At 38.8% G+C, this 23,519-nt stretch overlaps 1 protein-coding gene across 1 annotated transcript; it reads right to left on the bottom strand.

Moving 5' to 3' along the window:
- Positions 1 to 2,719: 2,719 nt before the first annotated feature.
- LOC148735416 (uncharacterized) lies at positions 2,720 to 16,232 on the bottom strand. Its single transcript, XM_088753723.1, has 8 exons — positions 16,067 to 16,232; positions 13,766 to 13,840; positions 13,214 to 13,285; positions 11,305 to 11,486; positions 8,577 to 8,702; positions 6,420 to 7,964; positions 5,246 to 5,633; positions 2,720 to 4,951 (listed from the first exon to the last, which is right to left on the bottom strand). Exons 1-8 carry the CDS (start codon positions 16,123 to 16,125, stop codon positions 3,823 to 3,825), a joined length of 3,576 nt encoding a protein of 1,191 aa, XP_088609849.1. The 5' UTR covers positions 16,126 to 16,232; the 3' UTR covers positions 2,720 to 3,822.
- Between the last annotated feature and the right edge of the window lie 7,287 nt (positions 16,233 to 23,519).

Here is a 23,519-nt window from a genome sequence, read left to right as displayed (position 1 = left end):
ACACCACAGCGTACACTATTGAGTTATGGATGCACGCGGGAGGTTTGCTAAGCACTCAAGAAGCTAGAGTCGCTCTCGGCTATCGCCTCGCGCGACTCTTACGCTTCTTTCGTGCTTAGCAAACCTCCCGCGTGCATCCATAACTCAATAGTGTACGCTGTGGTGTTTACCATTTGTTAATTATTATTTTCTTTAAAAGCATTAAAACATAATTATCACATACCTGTTCAGTATTTACAGTCTCACTTAAATCACGCTATACACTGCTTTTTCGCCGAGAGACGCAGTGAGTGTTCTTCAGTGTTATCAGTCCAGTAAATAGGTTGCGCATGTCACTCTCTGTGGTTAAATCCACTTATGGTATGTAAAAAACAAACGCAAGCAAACCGCGGTGTGAATATTGCTATCTCGATTTTATTAATTTTTTATCTATTTCATTCGAGCAATGCATCCGTTTCTAAATCTCCGTTTTATGTAAAACATCAAAGGAAGATAGCCACGACTCCAATGTATTTTGTTGTTTGTTTTCTATGAGCATCGTATTGCCATAAAGTGGAGAGTTGTCCATTGCTAGTAACGGACAACTTCGGGAATAACCGTTTTCTTAAAAATATCATATCTGCACCTTCGCTCTTGACTTCAATACACGGGATCTTAAGCCGCTAATTATTTTTGTATGATCTTAACGTCGAGGGGAATCTCTTTTATCTGGAAAATCTCATCGCGAAAAATGGAGAACGCGACTAAAAGTCGATGGAATCGCAATTAGGGAAATATAGGAAGGTCTGGTACAGGGCAAATCTAGATGGAGGGTGGATTTGTGTTGGTTAAGTTTGTAGTAACTACTGAAAATTGTATTGGCAATACCCTTTCGGAGTGGATAGGAATGATAAATTTTGAGCAGTTATTTAGTTTGAGGAACAAGTGACGAAACCCCTTGTGATAGAAGCAAATACGAAATTAACTCGATCGTTAGTTATTGTTTGAAAAATTAGCGCCTGCTCCTCTACGCACTGAAGAATCAAAGACTGGTCGCGGGAAAGCAAAGAGCGAAAGAACTGAACGAGAGAATGAACAGGCTAAAGAAGCAAGGAAAGGGGCCGATGGATGAATAAAAACAGCAAAACAAGAAATAGTAGACGACCACGAGCGCTATGAAATCGGCTGAACATCTTTTTTAACATTTATACCTCTGCAAAACCGTTCAAAGCCAACTTTGATAAAAAAAATCAAACAAAAATAACAGAAAAACTGAAAAAAGAAACCCTAAAGACTTCTGTTTACTTTACTCAAGCATACTTCTCTTAAATTTTGGTTCCTGCTCAGCATTGAAGGAGGATAATAGCGATCGTTATATAAGTTTGTTGTTTGTTTTTCACATCTTCAAATAGGAAAGTGTCTCCAAGCGATATGGAACTTAAGCGAAATTACCGCTATCGCTTGAATCTTCAAATCGATAATATGTAACGCTGCGATCATTAATTGTTAGACCTTGATCTTAATATAAAAGGGACATTCTCTTTATCTGGAAAATCCCATCGCGTCGAATATTTCACAACGCGACTAAAAGTCGGTTATACAGCTATTAGTAAGATATCAGCTCAAAGTAGTATTCATTTAGTCTGTCATTGAGCAATTCCAGATTGAGGATGAGCTTAAGTGTAATATATTTAACGACATTTTCTGCAGTTTAGAGTGATCATGTTGCCGAAAATCCCGTGTAGCAGTACCTTCTGCTGTTGATGGCCGATGTGAACTTCGAGAAGAAATTAAAGTTGATGAACAGGCAAGCACACTTATGAATGATCTAAGTCAACAAAGAGTAATAAATACGACCCTAAACGAAGGAAGGAGAAAATGGACTGGCGAAAGAACGAAAAATCTGTAGGAGCAGCAGAAAACAGCTAACTTCGATAACCTAAGAATCAACGAAGGACGAAAGACGCCAAAATTAACGACTTACTCAACATAACTCATAACGAACGATTAAAGAAAATACTCCAACAAAAGAAGGCCTCAATCGAGTTAAATGTATGAAGGAAACAAAGAAAGAGAGAATCAATGAATCCATGAATAGACTCGAATTTTCTGCGATAACTTTGTTCTCTAATGGTAGCACTACTAAATGATAATAGACAAGCTTACTAAATAGGGAGACAATATGTTATTATGAGATTAATCATAACTACGATAGGAATTTGGAATGTTGGTTTTTGCGGAGGGAGGAAAACCGGAGAACCCTTGCCGTGAGAACGAGAACCAACAAAAGACTCGACCGACACGTGACAGGTCCGGGAATTGAACCCAGGCCACAGCGGTCTTGACTAGATCGCAGGGCTACAGGAAACAAATTTACTTACGTAACATTTTCCCCTTTACATTAGAGAACTTGATTACTTTTGTACCACTCTGATATTCCTCTCGGTGACATCTGTTCCCTTCTTTTAGAAGTTCACTTTTGTGATTTTGTTTTAAACTTTGTAAATCCGCTTGCTTCCGCCGCCGTTTTCTGATTTATCTTAACCTCATATCCAAGTAGTTTGAAAGTCCTATTGCTCATGAAATTTGTAATATGACCCATGCAGTAAAACATGTTTCTTTATAATGGGGGGCTTTATACTTACACCGGCTTTTCTTCCCGAGAACCTCGTATTTACTTCACATTAACAGCTGGTAAAGATATTCTAACAAGACTGTAAACATAGTTGTTGATGTGCAACAGCTTTAATGCGTATACTACGAATTAATTGATATTCAGGTGCTCTCTGACTCTTATTTTGATGACCATTAAGACAAAACAATTTACGTTAACTCTTGAACGCTTAAAAGTTACAGAACATCTGATTGGCTGGTTACCATTCTTCATAACAGTAACAAAGCGTGCCGTTGAGTTCTCATAAATGTCGATACTTTAAGAGCTTACGAATAAATATTTTATCACTAACCAATAACATGCATATTTTGTCATTCTAAATTAATTCCCTAATTTAAAAGTATTACATGTAGTGCTTCATATAACAAGCAGCGTTTACATTCTGTTGATCTGATAGTTTTTCAGTAAGATGATCTACAAATTCCAGGTCGATACAAACGCCACCGTAGAGGAGTTTTCAAACATCGTTTGGCGATTTAAGGGTGGCAAGGAATTCAAATTATCTTAACATATCACTTAAGTCTCGTAAAAGATTCATACCTGGGGCACCAGGTGCATTCATATCACCTCTGTCAGGCCCAATGAAGTTCTGATGGTCACTTGGAGAATCGGCTGCCACCACTGGTTTGGATCGGACAGCCCAAATTTTTACTTATTTGTTTTCTTTGTTTTCATCTTTTGTTTTCGTTAATATTGTCGTTGTTGTTTTTTCCAAACTTTAGACTCGCTCAAAATCTCGTTACTACAAACACTTATCATTTTCTACACAAATTGAAATTGATCCGTCCTCCAAGCTATTCGGATCAAAAGTACCTGTCTGGACGATGGTGGTACTCGCCTACGATTTCAAATTAACCTCACGATACTACACAAGCTGACGAAATCGGGTGTAGGATTTTGAAGGCGATAATAGTAAAGAAATGGAATGTAGATACTGAAATATGCGGCGCCTTTGTTTGATACGTATACATAGTCTAAGGGATTCTTTAGTCTATGAACAAAGTCCCTTCTATAAAACATAACTCTTATGTATTAACTAAAACCTATCTGAATAAGGCATACAATAAATTCGCTACACTTGTTTCTAAAAGCATGGTATGGCACTTAATGCGATGGCAAACAGTCCATTGACTGGTTACAAGTTTATGGCTTTGTGTTTTATTTTTCAATTATGTCTTCGGCTTTTCTGGTGCATAGCTCTCTGCTTCATTTTTCATGAATGCCTTCTGCCTTGCCACTGTGTTACCCTCTGCTACAATCGTTATGCCCTCCTTTTGCTTTGCTGATGCATTGCCTTCTGTTTCCTTTTTCATGAATTCCATCAGCTTTGCCATTGTATTACCCTCTGCTACAATATTCAAGCCTTCCTTCTGCTTTGCCGGTGCATTGCCCTCTACATTATTCTTCATGCCTTTCCTCTGCTTTTCTAATGTATCGCACTTGGCTGCACTCTTCATGTCATCCTTCTGCTTTGCCGGTGCGTTGCCCTGTACATCATTCTTCATGCCTTCCTTCTGCTTTTCTAGTGTATTGCACCCGGCTGCACTCTTCATGTCATCCTTCTGCTTTACTGATGCATTGCGCTCTACTTCATTCTTCATGCATTCCTTCTGCTTTGCTGATGCATTGTCCACTGCTTCCTTCTTTATGCTTTCCTTATGCTTTTCTGGTGCATCGCACTCAGCTGCATTTTTCATGCCTTCCTTCTGCTTATCCGGTGCATCGCACTCTGCTTTATTCTTCAAACCTTCCTTCTGTTTTTCTGGTGCATCGTACTCTGCTGCATTCTTCATGCATTCCTTTTGCTTTACTGATACATTGCGCTCTGCTACATTCCTCACGCCTTCCTTCTGCTTTGCTGGTGCATCACACTCTGCTGCATTCTCCATGCCTTCCTTCTGCTTTGCTGGTGCATTGCACTCTGTCGCATTCTTCTTGCCCTCCATCTGCTTTGTTGGTGCATTGCACTTGGCTGCATTCTCTATGCCTTCCTTTTGCATTGCTGATGCATTGCACTCTGCTGCATTCGTCTCGCCTTCCTTCTGCCTTTCTGGTGCATCCCACTTAGGTGCATTCTTTATGCCTTCCTGGTGCTTTGTTGGTGCATCACATTCTGCTGCATTCTTCATGCCTTCCTCCTGCTTTGTTGGTGCATTGCACTCTGCTTCATTCTTCATGCCTTCCTTCTGCTTTGTTACTGCATGACCCTTCGCTTCCTTCTTTATAAATGTCCTTAGTTTTTCTGGTGCATTACAGTTTTCTCCAGAGGTATGCATCTCATCCTTTAATGGCTGAAGTCTAGAAAAAAAGGTATCGATAGTAAAATTTTTCAAGAGCTGAATTTTCTTGAAATTTCGGTATGGGTTTTACTCAGTCATATCTCATACCGGGGAAGGTATATATATTCCAAGAAAAAATAACTATTCCGAGAAAAGTTTGTAAGCCCGGGCTTACTCGCTTAAAGGGAGCTACGCGCCTGCTTACGGTACCCGCAAAATATGTTTTTTAAACCGCCTTTTGCGAGTATCGTATGCTGCAAACGAAGATTTCTGTATCTTTGATTATAACACTGACAGTGCTTATTGTACTCACTCCTTTATCCCCTGCTGCCCTCTCATCGATCCAAATTCTACGGTTGAAGCCAGAGGTGGCATTACAGCTTCTGTCTGTGTCCAACGATGAAATTTTTTGTTGTTATTTTTGACGACATCATCTCGTTTGACTTCATTTTCTTGTTCGACGTCTTCACCAGATAGAGTAAAGCTCATAGCTCCACTATCTTTCGCAGTAGTGGCGATGGACGGTTTCCCCAACATCCCTGTGTCTAGCTGTGTTTTCATCAAGTTTTTGCCAACCATACCTCGAATTTCTCCCTGCAAATCGTTAAGAGGAAGAAGCAAAGCCAGGCAGCAAGAAAGGGAGCATTGTGGGTTTTTGCGCCACTCCTTTAAATATTCGTACAAAAACATCACGTACTGACCTGAGGTAGAGATAAAAGTAAAAAAATCTAAATATATATATATATAGTTTTTCTAATAACGCAGACATTTTTGTCGAAGGCAGCATTCGAAAGTAGTCGTTATTTCTTCTTTTTTAATCTCTTTTGAATGTATTTGTCCCGTTAACTTGAAATGTAGCATCTTCCTCCAGTTTTTATCTATAGTGATAATAACTATTGATAATAATAACTAATAATAAATGATTAATAACTAAGCCATCTACTAGCGATGTAGACCTGAACCATACAAACCTATAGTCTCGATAATCATACAAAGAGATTTCTAAGTGACTTCTTCATAAAACCTTAAAAAAGTGTTGATTCAAAAGTCGTCAAGATTCTACCTCATGACGTTATAGGCGATAGACTATCGGTTAAATTTTGTTAAAAATGATTAAACGTTACGCCGGTTAAGAAACTTTCATCCTTCTCCAGGACAGGATGCAGCAAAACGAATGCCTAATTTAACGTAAGCCTGAAACGGCAACGCAAATGGCCGATTCTCTTACTTCTCTAGCTACGGATCTCATCACTTAAAATTATCTGCTCAACCACGTAATCACTGAAGCTGTATTCCGATCGCTTTGGCTCTCTTTTGGCGATAACTAACTTAGATTTTGTGGTGTTACGACAAATGTTAGTGTGAAATCCGCCACGTTAACCGTCTGTCAGTGCTCTGTTCAGTTGTCACATGTTTCATAAAAAAAGACTAGGTTACGTTTGCATATGTACTTTTACGAGTAAATTATACTTTTTAGCCATCCTTACCGACAAGTAGGCCAATTACCAAAGTATTTGCGGCCAGTATAAGTACTTTCATCACTATTTCGTCCTTTTTTTTATCCACATCGTCTGATATATTTTCTGCGGGGATTCTGCTCACAGCGCCGATGCCCAAGTTAACAAGAGTGACAGCAAGGGACGTCGACATCAATCTGTTTTCTGAAGCGACTTGTATGGGTTTATTCCAAGAGAAAAGTACTCCATACATACCAGCAACGACCCATGCCAAACCAATGTAGGACCTGGTATCTTGTCCCACAAGAATAAGACCAGATGTAAGAACAGCTTTACGAGACATTTCAACTAGTTCCCAGTACCAGAAGGTGGGTTTGTAGTTTTCAAAAAGGAATCTCAAAGCTCCAACGACCCCCGTGTCAGTGTCTTGAGTGCTGTCTGTCGAGGACAATAACACTCTCTGTTGCTTCCAAAGTACGATAACCGAAGCGGCAGGCAGGGCAAAGACGTATGCGGTCGAAATGTACGCCAAGATCAGCCAGTGGTTATACAAGGATCCTTGGCATTGAACGCTGTAATCTGCTTTAACGTATTCCTCACACATCTCCTCCATTTCATCTTTGCAGAGTTTCCGACAAGCAAATGGAAGGACACTGGCTGTTTTGGAAAATGTACTCAGATATGTCACGTACAAGAAGAAAAACAGATTTCTATAAACCAGCTGTTTTGTTTGATTGATTTTGGTCGGGTTTTCGTCTTCTTCAAGGTTATTACTCTTCAAGGTTACTGTCTTATAGATAAAGTAACATATGCCAGAGATGCCGATGATACTCGCATTCAAAGTCAATATCAGGAGCAATTCTCCAAAGGCATTCACGTGTAACCCTGAAAATAGACACTGAACAGGTGCGATCTGAAGAAGATTCAACTGAAGTATTCCAGAATACGTGGCGACAGCTTGCAGAGAATCTGGCCATTCGATGTACGAGAACACATCTAAAAGGCCATGCGTGACCTGATAAAAGCCCACTAGTATTTTGAGCTTGGAGAAAAACATGTCGATTAGACAGTGGCCCTCGTTCTTTTCAAATGTTCTTCTCTTCCACACCAAAAACGCTAATAGTAGGAATAGAATGACTAGGACAGTTGAAAGCTGTGCCACAATCCACGCCTTTGAGGGACATTTTTCACAAGAATCCAGTTGCTTGTGATATTCTGAACTGCAAACTGCACAAAGAGGACCTTCGTACCCTTCTCCACAAAGTGAGTCTAAGCCACCTTTGCAAGATTTCTCCACTTGGCACCTATAAGTTAATGGCATCGAATAAGGGTATCGTATGGAAGAATTATCCAGTGCTGGAGAAGTCGTCGAAAGATTTTGTATAAAATCCTGGTATCGATGTTTGTATGACTCGTTACGCCACCGCCACCAAAATCCAGGTTTTAATGAGGCATAGTCATCTTGGCATACCAGTCCCACTTCGCATTTTAGACATTTAGCGAATCGATGAGTTCGATAAAATCCTTTCAAACACGGACAAGCACGATATCCAGCAAAAACGTCACTTTCTGTCCCTGTTATAATTTAGAAAAATGTTACAGCTGTTGAGATTATATTTTGCAACAGGAGGCACTCATAGTTCTTCGTCTTTCTCTTAATTTGAAAACAGAATGCAAAAAATGGCGTACCCTCTAAACGTTCGGAAGGTTTTAAACCTATTCTAATCTCAACAGGGAATACATGGCATGCGACTCACAACAAAATTAACGAGTCTTTCTTAAATTTGTATGAACTTGTAGAGCATTGACCGCTATATTCACTAACGGCAGACCTTAGTTTGTTTTTATCAAATGAGGTAAATCAGGTGCACGACCCAATTCAAACTAATTATAAATTAAAATCATTTATGCGGATAAATGCAATGTTTTCATTCGCTCCTTTCATTCTGTGAGAGGTAAGCAGCAGCACCGCTGGCAAGGTTGAAGTTTTAAGGAGGCTTCCTGAGATTCCCCTTCCGTCAAAACCCAAATCTAAGCCCCAAAAAATTATGTTCTTATTAGAACTATAACCCCAATTAAAAACTTCTCCATAATTTTTTTCCATATTTGGAGACGACTAATGGGCTCACAAACTTAAATAAACAGTAGGTTCTGAGATGACAAACATGTGCCATGGTGGTCACTAACCTATGGGGCACGCCTTGCAATCTAGAATTGATTTTCCAGGTTTATTTTCGAACGGAACGTAAGATCCATATGGACATTCCTTACAGCTTTCCGCAACGTAACCAAGAGTATCAGAGTAGAAACCACCTGGTCAAAAAGGAAATTGTTAGCCGAGGAAGGCCAAGGGTGAGTAAAGTAGAGTCAAATAACGCGTTCAGTAGCAAGTGGCAGGATCGTTTTAAAAAGATTTAAAATCGGTTAAAAAATGTTTGATCCAGCACTTAGCAAATCTAGGGATTTCTACGGTCCGCATATATCTAGTAAGGCGATAGAGTCCACAGGCTTCATAAAGTTAAAATCAAAATTTTCTATTGTTGATGTGAAAACTAAAAAGGCTTTTTCATTAATAAGGTTCTGTATCTGTGAAACATATGTGCAATGTTTTCAGTTTAAAATACTGAATGACATTGAATTCTAAGATAGGTTTAATACAAAGCGATCTTTGCACCTTTTGCAATACTGGTGCGAAAACAATTGATTATTTATTTTTCTACTGTGTTTACTTGCATTTTGGGATGAATGTGAATCTTACTGGATCACCATAGCCAAAGAACAAAGGAAACTCGAGTTAAGGACTATTTAAGTTGGTGTCACAGATACTAAATGTCCTCTGTTTAACTACTTAGTCGTTTTAGGTAAGCTACATTTATGGAACTGCCACAGGAATGATAGTCTTTCTTCTTTCTCTTCCTAAAAGGAACTAGTTGAAAGAAAATATGCAACTGAACGTCACATTCCTGCCAAGTATAATAATATGAAGATGCTAGAGGCTAAGTGGAATCCCATTTTGAAGTGTAATTTGCTAGGTACATAGGCGTGTAATCGAAAAACAAACTGTGAAAATCAGATGCAATGAATATATGAAGCTCATATATTTTGAACTGCGGTATTAGATACGTATGATGCACGATCCTCGCAGTAGATAGCGCTATTTATGCAATAGCGAAAATCAGACCTGAAAAAAATCAGGCCTGTACGGGACTCGAACCACTGACCTCTGCAATACTAGTGCAGCGCTCTACCAATTGAGCTAACAAGCCAACAGGGAGCAGGCCGTTAAGTTGATTCGTAATAAACCCGTGAAAGTGATAAATCAGATGCGATACTAGAGCGATACTAGAGCGCTGCACTAGTATCGCAGAGGTCAGTGGTTTGAATCCCGTACAGGCCTGATTTTTTTCAGGTCTGATTTTCGCTATTGCAAAAATAGCGCTATCTACTGCGAGGATCGTGCATCATACGTAAACTGTGAAAAGTAGTGTAAGAATTGTAGTCTAAGGAAAAAGTAGTCTAAAAAAAAAAAAGTAGCAGGATCGTATTAAAACACAAGTTACCTCCAGCCCCTTAAACGATGAAACTGAAACAATACGTTGGCTTACTGTGCAAAGTTCACAAGATAAGCCAGTGTTTCGCGGTAAAAATCATTAAGCCACCAAGATGTTTAGTCACCAATAACGGGTTTTTGTCGACTTTGTTCCTAATATTCAATCTGATTATGAAAATTATATGAGTAAGTAACTCTTCATAGGGCACAAATCGCTGGTTCTTGAAAGAGTCAAAGGATCTTAAGGTTCCCACATCGATTAATATCAACCACACAGAGATATTTACTTCAGAACGGAATGAAACGAAAACGCTAAAGTCACACGGTTGCGAACGTCAACTTTCACTTGACCCGATGTCACGCTGTAACGCTATACAAATCCGTAACAAAAATCACCTATGCTCCATTATTGTTGCTCTCCATAATCGCATACTATACTTCTATGTCAGGGTCAAACCTAAGTACCAGTTTAATTGGTCAGCCTGTCGAAGTCAGTATGGAGATACAACTGTGAGTGTCTGGATATAGCTCTCACCTCTGGATAAGGTAAGCCCTGTATCAGAAAACATCTTAGCTCATGCATAGAACTTACGAAATATGATCGAGTTTATTACTTTTTTAACAAAAAAAAGCTATGGTGGGTCTTGTGTAATTCTAAAATCTAACTATGGTTGCATGGAAATCAAGGGATGCTACTTTGTCTGCCACTGAGCTTAAATTCATTACCATTCGAGAAAGCGAAAAAAAAAAAAAAACCCTTTCAACCATGTTAGAACACTAAATCTTTTTTTCGCTTTCCCGACTGCTTTCAAGCTTGCCGATATTTGATGGCAAATTTTCTAAAAGCTAGCTAGTCTGAATCAGACTCTGATAAAAGTTATACAGATACAATAGAAAAAACGTGATACGCGATTTATGGAGGGAGAATTTTTTTATCTTTAGTGTGTTTGAGTGATAACAACGGAGCGGCGGATTTTCGTCTACCTAGCATTTGTGAAAAGCGTAGCGGAGACCGAGGGGTAACTGGGGTCCAGAGTTTATACACTAGTCTTCCACCAAAAATGAAACTGCACAGATGTTTTTTATATCCTACTCGAAGTGACCAACCCCTTTCTGTTTAGCCGAAATAAGATATAACATAAAACAATGGGCACCTCCGTCCTTTCCCGAGGACGTGAGTGAGTTACTTTGTTCCTGTAGTTACTATACAATACTTGAATGATGACATTTCTTGCTAAGAGAGAAAAGTATCCTAATAATAGGATTCGAACTTCATAAGCCGTTTTCGAAATGGATTCATCGAAAATCATTAGTAAAGTTAGCGTATCCTATCACCGAGTAACAATAAAGCACCGGATCACATACCTGGAGGACAATCTGTGCACTCCCCATTTCCTTTTGACAATGTTCCCAAAGGACACGGTCGATATATATTTACAGAGTGGTCGAACACTTTCGTAAAGCCCATATTTAGCAAAGTAGGTCCAAGAAACAAATCCTCCCGATCATTCAGTCGAAAATTGTCTCTGTCTGGATCGAGGGGATTTCTGAGGAAAAAATTGACCAACAACGTTAATTACCCTAAAAAAAAAAACACTAGGAAAACAATGCGAGAGATGCCAGCGCATCTGTAGCGCTTTTGTTCAGCCTTGTATATATTATAGTTAAGTAAGGGTTATCGGCCTGAAGCAAGGGGTTATGTGATTTATTCCCCTCGTGCATTGCCCTCGGGCAACGCACGAGGGGAATAAATCACATAACCACGAGCTGAAGGCCGATATTTGGCTTATTTTTACATGTGCAAGGATTCCTCAAGGGATGTAAAAATACACTGAGGAAAAATGGCTCTATTCTTCATGTTTGTTTTGTTTTTCAACACTCCATGCTGGAATTAGTGGGATTCAAAAGTTTCTCGGCTTTTTAATTATGTTAGTTTTTTGGGCAAGAGTACCATATAACCCCATAGATAAATTATGCATTCAGACTAGTAGACTTTGTTTTTAAAGTTTTGTCGTGAAAGACAAAGAAGTGGAATGCATAATTAATGTATGGGGTTATATGGGACTCTTTCCGTTTTTTAAAATTCGCATTTCGAATCAGTTGCTCGTCTTGTTCGTAGTGAATGCTAGAAACAGGCTAGCAATGTTGAGCGATTTAGAGTCAGAACTGTTTGTTACTCAAGGCAGTCTTAGTGGCGGCACCTCAATTGAGGTTTCGGAAAACAACTTTGAATCTTTATTTGTGGGTGCAGACAACGAGAAAGCAGTTGACAATTTTAATTTACGCACCGAGGATCTTTTGACCGACCTTTTTACAGATAAAGAAGATTCCGGCCGAGAGATCACTTCTGTAACCGACAACAAAGTTCAGGCTAGGAATGAAGGAAGAATACCACAAAACACTAAAAGGGCAACTTCATGGAGTACACGAGTTTGGGATGACTGGGTTACGGAGCGAAACTCGTTACCAATAAATGACAGCGACACTTTCGTGGTAGCTCCAAACAGTGGAATTTTAAAGACACTGTGCAATTTCGAACTGTCGTTTTGGCTGAGCAAGTTTGTATATGAAATAAGGAATAGGATAAGAGTGACTACCCACCAAATTCACTGTATTTACTGTATATTTGTTCTTCATGAACAGGTAATTTAAATGCGAGGAGATTATGTATTAATATGCAAGGGGAATAAGTCAGTTATCCCCCTTGCATATTAATACATAATCCCCCCGCATTTCAATTAGCTGTTCATTAGCCCCGCTCTTCCCTTCAAACAATCAAAGCCGCACCCAGCTTTTCAGACAGTTGATTCGGGGGTTATGCAATATATACCCCCCCGTAAAGAACAAAGGAATCCGAGCTTATGTAAAAATAAGAAACAGTTAAAGGACTAGACCACCAGGATGCTATTAGAGTGATAGAGGAATTTTTACTTTCTCAACTGACCGACTCTAGAATTTAACAAAACACACTAACACTATAACAGTAATGTATAGGCTTTTATTACATGTCACAAGCATAGCTTTAAAAGCATTTTCAAGAGATATAATGCTTTTTTTTGGAGGGGGGATATTCCACACAGTTCTTCCACCCTTCACTTTGGATTTTGTATAAAGTCATTTGGTAACCCTTCGCTACTTGAGCGTTCACGTATCAAAAGAAACTCTACACCAAAACTCGTCTACTTTTCACACAATTTGTGCTTTGAATACCATTGGACAAATTGACTTTGCTTTTTAGCTTTCTTTTCATGATTACAAATAACGTGATACTAACAGATGTACTTCAAGGCGTATCCCGTTTATATGGTAGTAGTTTATAGTCCGAGGAGTTCTTTGCCATAAATTACTGAAGCAGAAACGCAATAAATAGTTTATTAGCAATATTTTCATCACCTATTCACAAAAGATAGTTGATATTTAGGTGACTGTTTATGAAAATAATTTCAAATAATGGTGATAAATGACCTATTGGTGACCTGTTAGTGACAAATACCTAAAAGTATGGCGTCTTCGCGGCTTATGTCCCTTACTTTCCCTCAAACTTGGGCGCATAGAAGTCTCTTGATTTTCTGCACGCGCAGGTTGAGAAAAATACTCAAACAACGCGATCGTCGACGTCAATATGGTTTTCTGTTTGTGAATTATTATATTAAAGTGTTGATTGATGCAGATTGTAACAATAATTGTGATGAGGAAAGGTGAGTGGTTCGTAGTTGGTGATATCTAGGGCCGAAAATCTTCCTATTGGGAGAACCTGAGCAATTGTTCAATGTTAATTTTTTGGATGGCATTTGGGTCAATTTCATTTAACTTTTAGATACTTTACAGCTCAAAATTTCCAACGCTGAGATTCGTGAAGTAGTCAGACGAGAATGATTTTAACTTCGTTCGCAAAAGAAATCTGTAATAACAACAACAAAAAAGTTACATTTGTTCATGACACTGGTTTGGCATGGCCTCTTCATCAGGTAGAGAATATCACATTTGGTTATATCTGAATGGTGTATACAATTTTTAGACCCTTTGAGCGCACGGAAAAATGGGCCTTTTTGTTGATTGAATTTTTCAATAAAATTGTTAGCTTAACATTACTTTCATTCCAAACGTGATTATTTTAGCTCAAAAAATTGGTGAAAGATGTTTGACAGGTTGTCGAAATTTTATGGGAAAGCGTTGTATACTTTAAGACCCATGTGCACAACAACGAAAATAAGTCCATTTGTCGCATTTGCCCCTCACGAAATCATTTGGAAACGTCAGAGAATATCACAGCGGCAGTGGCTTTTGCCAATATTTTCATAGCAAAATAAAAGGAGGGTATATTCATCCAGAGCACAACTAAATCGCTACTTTGAAAGAGGTATATTGACGACGTTTTCTCTTTGGAACAGAACCAAAGACAAAATAGAAGAATTTGTAAGACGAGCAAACAGCTACATTCTGTCTAGAGATTATGTGATCTTGATTCTGTACATATACCAAGATAAAATTACTATTCACAGCTGAAATATCAGACTCAGAAATTTTATTCTTGCCCACAAAAGTGTACGAAAGCGAGAGGTTTAACGGAGAATCGACCCTTCACGTCCAAACGCATTACAAGGAGACGAAGACCTTCGAATAACTGAATTTTCATTCGTGTCAGGCGCGAAGAAAGGTTCGTAAAAAAAAAAGCACTACACCTTCTAAGAACGAATTCGTCACGCCCCACGTTCAATAAAACCTCAGAATGTTTAAAAATATGCAGAAAGAATATGGGATTTCGAGATGAAATTTAAGAGAAATGTATCTCTGAATTTGGCTCACCGCGAGTGAAAGGTTACTCAAACACCTTACATGGGATAAGGCTTGAGATCGATATTAAACGTTCCCCCATCCGTCGGGCACCCAAGAGGCTGGGAGGAGCTTTCTATTTGACTTTCCACCAAAGACTATTCTCGTTTTCTTGTCAAATCCCAAAGCTGTATTTCGCTCATTCCATGCCTTTAAATTTATCCAGTCAGCCATGTAATACGGCGGGTTTTTGCCGAGCAGGCCACGATCTTTTTGCGATGGCTTAGTTACAGCGAACGCGGAATGAAACGTTAAAAATACGTAGTAAATAGAAGAGAGACACGGTAGGTTTTCCTTTTCTGTAATACAGAGAGTACTGAGAGGGGCCATCACTCCCGCAATTCATTCTGGTTAAGCGTGATCTTCTAAGTGTACCTTAACACAAACTTGGTTTCTGTTCATTTCAGCGCTTTTGGAAACGAAGTTTGACATTTGACCTAATACTCGATCAAAATATCGAGACAGGTATCATACTTATTACACATTTGTTAAGGAGACGTAAAGCCGGAATTTGTAAAAAGTAGGCTATCCGAGAAATTATGTCAGGAGAGCCTTGAAAAAGAGTGCTTCAGTAGAAAACTCAGAGTAGTTTAGTTTTAGAAACGTTAAAAAAGAGATAACTCGTTTTTAAATGCACCTCGCGAAATAGCTTCTAGAGCCCTTCTAAACGTAATTGTGTTCATAACTTAAGACTGTTATTGCAGCTAATACTATACAGAGGAAATTTATTAGGGCTAAAACACAAGATTCCGAGAGGATTTTAGTCATTTTGTACTCTTAGTTGAAGACTCGAGGGATAACATTTCTAAAAGGGGAGAGATTTCTTTCTTGTGGAAGAGATTTCTTTCTAAAAGGGGAGAGATTTCTTTCAATGCAGTGTTTTCTGGATAGATGTCACAAACGTAAATATACATCTAAATCATTTTCTATTAAACACCTTCTGGAAAAGCAGGATAGAAAAGTATTTCGTAAGGTATCTGGCATAGACCGACACCCTCTAAGGGGATTATTACCCGAGAGGAAAGTATCGACTTACAATTTAAGGAATCGAACAAGTCAGTATCCGAAAGTTAATACAGATAGATTCAAGAACTCTTTCATTAATCGCTTAATTTTAAATACAATTTAGCTATGTGAGTTTATAATTTAGATATATATACTTTTTACTCAAATATTGTAACATAAGATATGTATTTTTTATCTTGTGAGGAAATAAAGACTACTACTACTAAAGACTACTACTTTGACTCAGTGATCAGCATAACAAATGATATTGATAGATAAGATTACTTACAATCTTACAGTATCCCAAATATTTATTACAATATCATAAATCGAGTTCTCTGTCATCATAGGGTAATCAGATAGTGCTCCGCTAGTAAAATATACAAAGAGAAAATGTCACCGTCATCGACAATATCGAAAACCGTCGTCTCTGTAATCATAATTATAAGAGAATCAGATAGTGCTCCTCTAGTAAAAGATACAAAGTTAAAATGCCACAGTCATCGACGCTATGATTATCATCGTCAGCAAAGTCATCTACGTCACGAACATTGTCATGGTAGTTATTCTGCACATCACCGGCATTAAATAATTTGTATCAGTATCACCATTGTCGCGACATGATCATCCTCGTAGTATTTGTCGTTTGTATTGTCGTCTTTGTTGTATCATTCTCGTTATGATGATCATCGGGCTTGTCGATACACGGCACAATTCGTAAAAGTACTCGGCGATACTATACAGCAAAACTTCTAACAAGATAGACGTAGCTCTGTTCTACATGAGATATTTAGAAATGTGCGCCGGAATCTACCACATAAAAAAGGTATGACAGAGCCACCACGTCAGATTGAAACTCGTTTTGCATTTTAAGTGGCAGTAACGTTGGCTCAGAGCCTTTGATGAAGTCTCGGGCTTCTAGCAGCGAATCTATTATGTATAAACTGTACTTTTCATCTTATAATTAAATTGTACATTACGTAATAAAGCCAAAAGCCTCTATCTTTCTAGAACCTTTAACCGCTCGGCAAAAGAGGCATTTTTGTTGGGTGAGTTTTTGAATAAAATTGTAGCTAAGTATTCTTTTCATACCAAACGCGATCATTTTAGCTCAACAAAATTGGTGAAGGCTGATCGATAGGTTCCCGAAATTTTGAGGGAAAGTGATGTATACTCTAAGACCCATGTGCCTAACAGCAAAAGTAAATCCATTTGCCCTCAAGCCAGATCATTTGGGTTAACTGAAAGTATGCTTTTGATTTTCGATTAAGATATCAAGTCAATCAGGAAAGGAGAGGAGTGCTAAGGAGTCAAACGAAACGAGGAAAGGTCGTAACTTCCAAGAGCGATTGAGCAATAATCGAAAGAATATTTTGACTTTCATAACAAAGGAGGTTCTCTGTGCAACAGTCACTAGTTTTTGTCATGAAAAACTACTAAAGCTACAACAATATTTATACTTTGTGGCATTTTTCACGAGTTCGCCCCTCTTCAATTCAGCAAGTTCCTGCCTCCTCATCGTCCTCCCTTTAGTATCTCCACTGAAATATTGCAACTATTGTGTCAATTTCACACGCTATTGTATATTGCTTGGATGCTCTCAACCAATCGGAATTTTTAATGTAAGTCTCATATGTAAATTAACATATCGAATTGATCGACAAGATAACTTACAATGCCTCCGCCCCAATTGTCTCTATTGGGTTATCAGATAGTGTTCTGTCATAAAGGATAGAAACATAAAATGTCATCATCATAGTTGTCGCCGTTATGATTATCTTATGATCATCATCGGTATCACTATCTTCGCCGTCATCATCTTCCTTGTTTATTGAAATATTTTCAAAATGCTACAATAATAAAAACCGAAAGCCTTCATCTACCATAGTTGGAGTGCTGATCAAGTCGTTCATCTGATGGTTTATGCAGATTTTTCTTTAGCCAAGGTAGTCAGCCGTCGAAGATTAAACCGTCAGCAGTCAAATAATATAGATTTTAACCGTCAACTGTTAAAGTAGCGGGTCAATATTAACGTCAGACCCCTTCAAAGTGTCGCAGATCTCGCTGTATTCCTCAATTTCGCTACCTACCGCGAACAGTTGAAGATCGTATAGGTCTTTAAAGGAACTGGTAAACCAGTTTTTAGGTTTCCATATAAACTCACTTTATCGTCATGTTTACTGTATTTTGCCAAACGGACAATATGAAAATATATTGAATTTAATTTTCATAGTTTATCTTTAAAAAGGGTTAACTTATTTGGTAACTAAACAATAACCGTTGTTAAAGACACGAGTATACCACAAGTCCATACCAATCCGTGGAGTCAGTTCAAGTCCAATGTTGGTATGGAATGGTGGTATACTTGTGTCGTTAACAAAGGTTATCATTGGACAAAAAGCTATTTATATATTATTTATTTATTTCAGTATTTAACAATTTGCCAAGGGCAGGTAAATTTACAATAGGACAAGGTTGTCCCCTACAAGGCAAATTACCTTTCCCTATCCCCTACAAACAGATAAAATTGAAACCCAACCCACTTATAGGCCCCCATGTTAGGAAATAACAAAATATAGTAATCATTAACGAAAGAGAAAAAGAGAAAAAAAAATAGTTAATGTATGTACAAGAATTAAGAGCATTGAAAGGACGAAATTTTACACAAACTGTTCTAAACGAATGGATGTCATCTTGATTGAAAACTTTGCTAAGTCTTGGGTGAAAGAAAGATGTAAGTTTTTTGACGAAAGACGGGAGTTCCTTTTCAGCTCTTATGTCATCTGGTAAGGCGTTCCACATGTTACAGATTTTTACAAAAAAGGAATCTCTATAGAGTGAGGTTTTTAGCTTTCATATCTTTGAGAAAAGACCAGAGGTACCACGGCGCGAGCGCCCACTACAAGACTACTAGAGTGAGGTTTTAGCTTTCATATCTTTGAGAAAAAGACAAGAGGCGCCACGGCGCGAGCGCCCACTACAAAACTCAAAGAGGTCGTTTCTTTTCGGATCAATTAAACCTAATTTGCATTTAAAGAAAAAGACAAAGTCTAGATAATCCAGCCAATCATTCAAGGGAGGTAAGTTCAGTTCTAATAGACGTTCCTTGAAGTCGAACGAGACACTTAACCTAGATGGCCTAGATGGTTCGTCTTTCTTGTACTTTGACGAATTATTTCACGACAGTTAAACTTAAAAGTCGTTTTCTTAAATAGCTTTTTGGCGTTTACATAACAGTACTATGTAAATGACATGAGTGTACATGAAAGAATACGTGCATACACAAATTCCCTAACCTTTCTGCCCTTGTTCCTTAAAATTTTCAAACTTCGTATTAGTATTCTGCTTGGTTCACGACCGCGTCTACATACACGATGAGATTTGCGTTCATGCCTCTCTGGATTAACGTTAGATAGTTCAGTCGATATAGTATGTTCGTCGATGAAAGTTTCACTCATGAAGAGATCTCTCACGAGGTTGCGGACCGACCCGTTCCTAAAACACTCAATATCCTTTAATGCGGGTCTACCGCGAACCCTGTGTTAATATTTTGCATGCATTTTGGACGTATTAGACATGGTATCTGTGCTGATTTTGCGCAGCAAAAACCCCTTTTCTAGTCAGTTCACCATGTGCTCAAACTGCTCATTAGTCAAAACGTTGCGCACGCGTGAGTTGCAACAGAAGGAAAAAGAACGAATTTCAACTCCGGCGTTTCCTTCAGCACCAAATAAATTAGTATTATCATTATCGTTATAAAAGTGGTGCATGGGCGTATACTTACATTATGCTTAAGTGATTCATTGCAAAGAAGGCTCGGGAAGGAATGTGTTGAAGATTGTTCCTATTAAGCAGTCTGAGGATGCAAACAAAACCACAATGAATGAGAAACGTTGAAAATCAAAATAATAGAAGAGTAAGAAATTGCTTGTCCTGAAAAAGAAAGGAAAACAAGCAATTATTTTGAACAAGTTGAGAGCTGGGAGTAGGCAAAAGGAGAAACCCTGTAAGAGTTTTTTTTTCTTAAAGGGAAGGGAGAGAAAACAAACAAATAAAACACGATTTCTTCGAATTTTATTTTCTTTATTCCCTCCTCTATTTTCGACGTACAAGAATTTCTGCTTTTAGAGCGCCTCCTTTATACATGGGCACTCCTCAATTTAGACTAAAATGTGCATCAGAGAAAATCTGACGCATTTACGTTTACAGTAAATGGTTTGAACTCAAGGGTGACATGTGAATTGTAGTGCGATCGTTCGGCTGAGTGTAGTCCTGAGAAGGACTACACTCAGCCCAGTTCTTGTAAAATGATTGCTCAGTTTTGCCGCGATGTTATTGGCTTTAAGACTCAAGTGGCGTAAGTCGGTCCTGATTGGTCTGTTTCGATCCGTCGGTAAAGTTAGGTTGTTCTGTTCGGTTCGATTGTAATGTTAATGTCATGAATGAGTCGTTTGTATGGTGTCTGTAGTAGTTGACAGCTATTGAGGAGAGTCTGTTCTAAGTTAGTAAACCAGCTTTCCAAAGTCAGTCGTTGAAAGTAGTTAGCGCTGTAGGTTAGGCCTCTATTAATTATGGTTGGGCATTGCGCAGAGTCCTGGTTAATATTGTGGTTCGTAAGTTGATGATGTTCAGCAATGTAATTGTTGACAGCACCTTTCCTCGTCGCCCGTTTGTGTTCAGTCAGTCTTGTTGCGAAGTTTCTGCCAGTCTCTGCAATGTAGGAGGATTGGCTTTCGGAGCAACTCATCTTATAAATCGCTCCCTGCGTGTTCCTTGGTTGGTCCATATCTTTAACGCAGCTTGTATGAAACACGACAGAAAGCTTATCCGACGCGATCAAATACCTTGACTGTGTTTCTCAAAGAACAACGACGACTTCATCCCACGAAACAGTACACTCACCAACCAACTACTACTACCTAAACGAACGACACTGTATTTCCTACAAATACAGGGATCATACCGTACCTAAAAGGCATGCCTGAGAACATCTAGTGCCTACAACCCTTCAATATCTACGACGCCAACAAACCCATCACTACAATACGTGTACACTTTCGCACTTATGTTTAAAAGAAATACACGGCACAATGCAAAAGGAAAAACTGAGACTTCTCCAAACCGTTCTTTGAACAATATTCGGAGATTTCACAACCTGTTTACGGTGAAATAATAACGCAAATGACACCGAAATTTTTCAAAGTTAGCAGGAAATAATTGTAAGGCATTTAATTTGATTTGAGCCTGTTAAGTTTTACTCGTCAATATCGGTGAAGTTTCTTCTGTTCAATACATTTTTTTCTTTGTATTGAAATGAAAATGAGCCTGTTAGTTAAACTGGAACACTACAGTGTAGTAAAGAGGTTATCCGCCTCAAAGTCGTTTAGGAACGTTTTCGTTCATTTCTTGTATTTTTCGTTCTTTATTTAGGATTAAACTCAATACTAAACAGGTCTTAATACTCAGAAGTACCCACTTACATTTTTCGGAAAACAAAATATCACCTACTGAGCGCAATCGTCGCGTCTTTGTTGGTGCGGTGCTGACGACTTCTTTTTTGGCTCTTAAATAAATACTTTTTCGACCCGTTTCGGTATGAGCTTTGTCAGTCTAACTTTTCCTAAATGCTTTCAAGAACTAAACTTTTCATTTTTGTTTTTCAAATAACCACTTCCACTAGAGGAAAAAAAACACAGAGACTGCGGATGCGATCATGATCGCACGTGCCATTGCGTATTTCTCTCGAGAGTTATTTGCTCTCGTGTATCTTGAAATCCTTTCTTCACGCAAACAAAAACCCTTTCACGCCTCCTTCAGGATATCTCTTTCACATTTGATATGATGAAAGATTACCTGAGAAAGCTGAACATTTCGGGAGCGTTTGGTAAATTCCCTAGCCTCAAGAGCAGGCTCTCCAACCCTTTGTTCCCCTTCCACTTGTTCTTTGATATTTTTGTTCTCTTTAGCCTTTCGTTGTCGTGTGAATCCTGCTAAGCTCAGAATTCTTCCATTTGGCTCACAGGCAGCCCAAGCTCACTACTAGAAAAGCGGACGTGACTCTTAACGTGTTGCGCAACGTTTTATATTTATAAAGGTTTGTATCGGATGTTATCGGTTTGCCTTAAAAGAGAGAAAAAAATGTCTTGTTTTGAAATAAAATGGGCTTACCTTCTTGCTTTGTTGTTTTCTTTGTTGATTCCGAGCGTCTCAGGCCATTTTGAAGCGTTTTCGGCGAGTTAGCGCTATGTTGGTGTTCAACTGCTAAAAGAAAGACAAGGCCGGAAACCTATTTTAGAAGTGTCCGTCGCCCGAAGCAAATAATTCCGCCAAAAAATTACCACCAGTCTCGATTCCTCCAGAAAATCAAAGCAGAGATGTTGCAGTTTCATTTCCATTCACTCGATTCCCAATTCCTCCCACAGATCTTTCACTAGCGATGCTTTTATCTCCAGATCGATCGGCTTTCCAATTTCGAATTTGGCTGCTTGAAACATTTGCGGCCCGTTGGCCGATCGCACAGTATGTTGGGTAACAAAAATAAGCCCGGGGAGGGTAGCCAGCGACCTGCAGTCGACAAACAAACCAGTTAGCTCCCCTGGTCCCCTCGAGAGGTTTTGTCAAGACCGCATTGTTTTGATCACACATTTCCATTCGATGTTGATTGGAGGTTTCACTTTTTACTGGAAAGGTGGGTAGTAGTAGAGAGTAGTCGTATTTCACATTTGACGTGACTAGCGGCGAACTAAGAGAGTTGAAGCAATGAGAGGAATTTTGTTGGATAAGCTAAGTGTTATGTCAAGTTTTACGCACAGGCGCCTGAGCGAAGTCAGCTTGGCGAATACTCCTTCTGGAAGACAACTCAGGGCGTTTGAAGATAAATCCTTGTGAGAGAAAAAACAAATATTTGAACCAAAAAGTGTAGTAAATGTCTAAAATGACGAGTATTTTGTGATGGCACAGACAGTTACAGCGGTATATTTAACCTCGTTATCATTTTAAAGGTACTCCTTTTTTAAGGAAATAAATCAGAATCTAAGTAGTTGAAAGTTTTAGGAGAAAAACATTATCATACGTTCACGATTATGATATTTAGTTTCAATGAAACTAAAACAAGGTAAAATGGACATGAACGGATGAAAAAGAATTATTAATTAACAGAGCCAAGATGCAAAGTAAAGGCTTCAAAATAATGAGTATTTTATGATAACACACAGACAATAGTAACCTGCGAGCAGAGCCTTTTTAACCCGTCCTCGAATCGAAAAGGGAAAAAGGCTCTGCCAACATCCTGTTGTTGCTCGTTTGAACATGCGCAGCGGTTGCCTAGGAAACTGATCCTTTTTCAGGCCCCCTTGAACTATTGTGGGCGCAGATTTGGTCATCTGTGTACATGAAAAACAAAGGCGTGCGCACCAAAACCAATTTGACTGGAAGCAAAACCGGCTTGAGTAGCTCGGAGTTTTGGGCTTTCGACATTTCAAAGCAGCAACAGGATGTCGGCAGAGCGTTTTCCCTTGGAGGGTTAAAAGGAAGAAAATAAGAAGAAAAGAAGAAAAGGCTCTGCTCGCAGGGTAAGACAATTGTAGCAGTGTATTCAATCTTCTTATCATTGCAAACTTATGTTCTCATATTTTGCGGAAACAAATCTCCGATAATTTCCATACTTCACTTCATCCTTCCCTTTATTTTGAGATTTTTGTTCCCTTTCGCCCTAAGCATACGCGTGAGTCTGGCTCAGTTCA

Source organism: Stylophora pistillata, chromosome 3 (assembly GCF_964205215.1).
Source record: "Stylophora pistillata chromosome 3, jaStyPist1.2, whole genome shotgun sequence".
NCBI classification, from domain to species: Eukaryota; Metazoa; Cnidaria; class Anthozoa; order Scleractinia; family Pocilloporidae; genus Stylophora; species Stylophora pistillata.
This window is presented reverse-complemented; position numbering and strand designations above follow the sequence as displayed.